The sequence below is a fragment of the Mangifera indica genome, chromosome 17 (genome assembly GCF_011075055.1).
Source record: "Mangifera indica cultivar Alphonso chromosome 17, CATAS_Mindica_2.1, whole genome shotgun sequence".
NCBI lineage: Eukaryota > Viridiplantae > Streptophyta > Magnoliopsida > Sapindales > Anacardiaceae > Mangifera > Mangifera indica.
The window spans coordinates 4,937,695-4,941,402 of NC_058153.1; the positions used below are offsets into that span (position 1 = coordinate 4,937,695).

The 3,708-nt window shown below is 39.0% G+C and overlaps 1 protein-coding gene across 1 annotated transcript; it reads right to left on the minus strand.

Annotated features, from left to right (window-relative positions):
- Nucleotides 1-331: 331 nt before the first annotated feature.
- On the minus strand, nt 332-3,313 carry LOC123200754 (cytokinin dehydrogenase 7). Its single transcript, XM_044616122.1, has 4 exons — nt 2,501-3,313; nt 2,119-2,397; nt 1,402-1,664; nt 332-774 (listed from the first exon to the last, which is right to left on the minus strand). Exons 1-4 carry the CDS (start codon nt 3,182-3,184, stop codon nt 447-449), a joined length of 1,554 nt encoding a protein of 517 aa, XP_044472057.1. The 5' UTR covers nt 3,185-3,313; the 3' UTR covers nt 332-446.
- Between the last annotated feature and the right edge of the window lie 395 nt (nt 3,314-3,708).

Genomic DNA, 3,708 nt, shown 5'->3' on the forward strand with positions numbered 1-3,708 from the left:
AGAGAAAAAAAAAGATACAATTTTAAGCGTAACGAATTCATAATTGAGTAAAAAGATTTTTCATAATTATCGGGTAAACTCTTCGAAATGCAACCATCTTTAAAGTGGGAATAAGTGCTTTGGCCTGAATTATTTTACAAAGAATCTGATTCTGTTAACTCAATGTTATTTCTTGGAAAATGATAGAAACATTATAATATAAATCAATATCAAAATTTTTAAGATTTGACTTTCAAGTCTAATCCATCCATTGCTTTTCTTGTTTTAATTTTGCTTTGCCTTCTTTTCTTTTTCCATAAATCAACCACATAAAAAGCATCAACCCACAACATTCAACTAATAATTGGATTTCAACATTAACATTGACATTAACATGACCCACCCACCATCAAAATTACAATTGATTTTTCCACCAATTTAAATGACAAAATTACCCTTACAACTTTCTACGAATTACATGAACTATTACGCATCCTTCCAAATATTTTCTGTCCAGGGGCAAGAATAGCCATTGGATCATAGCATGCCTTCATCTGGACAAATCGTTCCCATTTACCTCCAAAATGTTCCTTCCATTCCTCTTGTGTTTTGTAGTTAGGCATATATAACTTGTAATCGAATCTGTTCCGGCTGCAATGATCAACAATTTGACGGTTTTGTGACACCAATTTGTCAACTTCTAGACCGCTCGGTGCGGGTGAAGTAAATCGGAGCAATGCAATGATGTAGAAGATATCTTCATTTGGTATCACCTCCGATGTACGATTATCCCACCTAATAATACAATTGAAAAGGAATAATTAAGTATCAATGAATGGTAAGATTGATTTCTTCACTTGATTGGGTAAGTTTGTAAGAGAGCAAACTGCCTGGTACATAGGAATTTAACATTAGTATACAATGTGCGCACCACTCAAGGACAAAATAGTCAATTACAAAATCGTAGCTGGACCCCAGGAAAATTATGGTGCCATTATAGCTAGGTAGGCGAATAAATATCCTTGTCGTTTCTCAAATGACAGACTAACCACGACACTTACCTCTCTTGTTACCTCATTTTCCATCAAAGATTAACTTTTAACGACTAAATTACCCTCAACTCCCAACCTATTGTTTTTTTTTTAATCAAAAACTTGTTTGTATTTATTAGATAAATAAATCTATGATACAATAATTAGACTCATAATCGTGATATCAATAAATCAAAATTTTATATATACGTGAAAAACTTGAATTGAAATTTTTATTTTAAAAATTTCAATAATTTACCCATTTTGTTAACAGGTCACCCCACTGTATCTTTATCCCACAGGCACGCACAGTTTTCAGACATGACACGTGTGGATGGTCCAATCAGGTCAAAGTAAATTAATTACACGTGACAAGAAAGGAAGTGCTTACTTGCTTCGTAGAAGAGGGTAAATTAGCATGGGCCCACCGACACCATTGGTCAAGATCTTCTTGAAGATCTCTTCGTCAAATTCTTTTATGTCTGCTTTTGCAACGAACATGTTCAACCAAGGGTGAGGAGACTCCCAGTTTCCATTGGCTTTTGCCTGTTCCTCTGCACGCTTTACACGCAGGAGAAAATCCACGTAGCTCAGGTCCACTTGGAATTTCAGCTTCTTGATAAATCCTAGCTGTCCAAGAAATCTCTTCACCACCTGTCCAAAACAAGGACATATATGTCATTTAAACTAAAGGCTTTTTCGTCATTTTACAACTTCGGGGGGGGGGGACCAATATTCCTTATCAAAATTCAATTATCAACTCTAGATGTTGCAATACTGTTTTAACCTTAGTACAGTTATAATATTACGAAAATGACCCCACCAGAAAACAGAAAAACCAGAAACAGTAGTACAGTAGAATGTCATTTGCGTAATAAAATAAGGATAATGAGGACAATAAGATATTCTACTGTGTCAGAAAATCCAATGGAAGATACATTATACTGTATGGTCAGTTTTCAAGTCTCGAACCATATAATTCCCCTCTCCTGGTGTTATGTATGGAGGACGAGAATAAGCAGTCCTCCATCGCTCAGTGCTCGACACGTGTAAGTGCGATCTGAGTCTTCCGACTTTATCTGCGGACTAGGTCGTGAAAATTGCTTACCGTATCAACTGCGGAAGGCTTGTCGCTGTTGTTGTAATGAAGAGCGAGTTCAAGGCAGTAGAGAACTGAGTCAGAGTTTCCGGGTAAGTGAGCCGAGTCGAACCGTTGGTTCGGGTTCAGTGACACAGAAGGCCATCCGTTAACCGGATCATCACTGTTCACGAATACGAAGCCTTCCACGTAGTCAAACGACTCGCCACCGCTTTGACGAGTCACCAGGAACTCAGCGTCCCGAGTAAACTCATCGAACTCGGAATACACCACCCTTATCCATCTCACCTAATTACATTACAACATTAATAAACAATCTGATTACGTAGCGTAAACGTGCTTTGTTAAATTAATAAGAAGAAAAAAGAAAAAAGAAAAAGGAAATACCCACCATATCCGGTGCTGACTGTACCAGAACTCGAGCTCTGGTTATGATGCCGAACTGACCAAGGCCGCCAAGGACACTGAAGAACAATTCGGAGTTTTTCTTTTCTGAGCAAATTACAACTTCGCCCCTTCCAGTTACCACCTCTAGCTCGGCAATGTTCGCCGTTTGTGGGCCGTAACGGAAGGTCTGTCCACTAACGCCAGCGTTAGATAGAGTTCCCCCCACCGTTAAACCCAGATAATCTGTCCACGACCTCGGAGCCATACCATACTCTTCAACGCAGCGTTTTAGGACATCTTCCCATAATGCCCCTCCAGACACATCCACATAGGTTGAATCATTAATTTTGCGTAATTTAAAGTGGTTGTTCTCAGTGGAACGCATATTTATGATAAGCCCACGGTCGACCATCGCCTGGCCGTTGATTGAGTGGCCGTTTCCCCTTGCTGCTACCGTCAGAGTCGTTGACAGTGAAGCCGCGATTACCCTCGCCACGTCATCGGCACCCGATGGTCTAATTACAGCTAGCGGTCTACGAGAGTACAGTCCTCCAAAATCTCTATCGGCGGCGGCCGGACTCTCGATAGTGCCTTGGAGGTCAAGGGTCTTGCACATAACTGAAGCCTCAACGGCTTCTCTGGATTCGACCTCGTTCTCGGGAACGAATCTCTCAAGACAAGCTATCATATTTTCCGGTAAAAACTGAAATGGGCTTGTTTAACGGATGAATTCGCCGGTGACCGGTAATCTTGTTTGCTTCAAAGAAAAAACAAAGGAGAAATAAGCGTTCATATGCAATGGTATGACAGCTGAGAGTTAAAGGCCTTAAATAGGTGAAGATTGGGGTGAATTTAGAAATTAACTGTGGTTAATTGAGTACAGGTGATTGTCAGTTTCAATAACTGTGTTGATGCTGTAATCCTAATAACACCCTCTGTCTGCCACTTCCACGTATTAAATATATATAATTCTGGTTTTTCATTTTAATCTTGAATTCCCATCCTGTGGTGACGAAAATGAACATTTGGTAAACATGAAATAAAATTGTATACTTTAGTCCTAATGGCCATAGTTGAGTGTTATCAACATGCCAACTATTCCATCGCAAAAGTTAACAAAAATGATATAATTATAAGATTTCTTTAGAGGAGGGTCTGAGTTTAAACTACGTTAATTTTATAATTAGTCAAATCATAACTTATTATTTAATG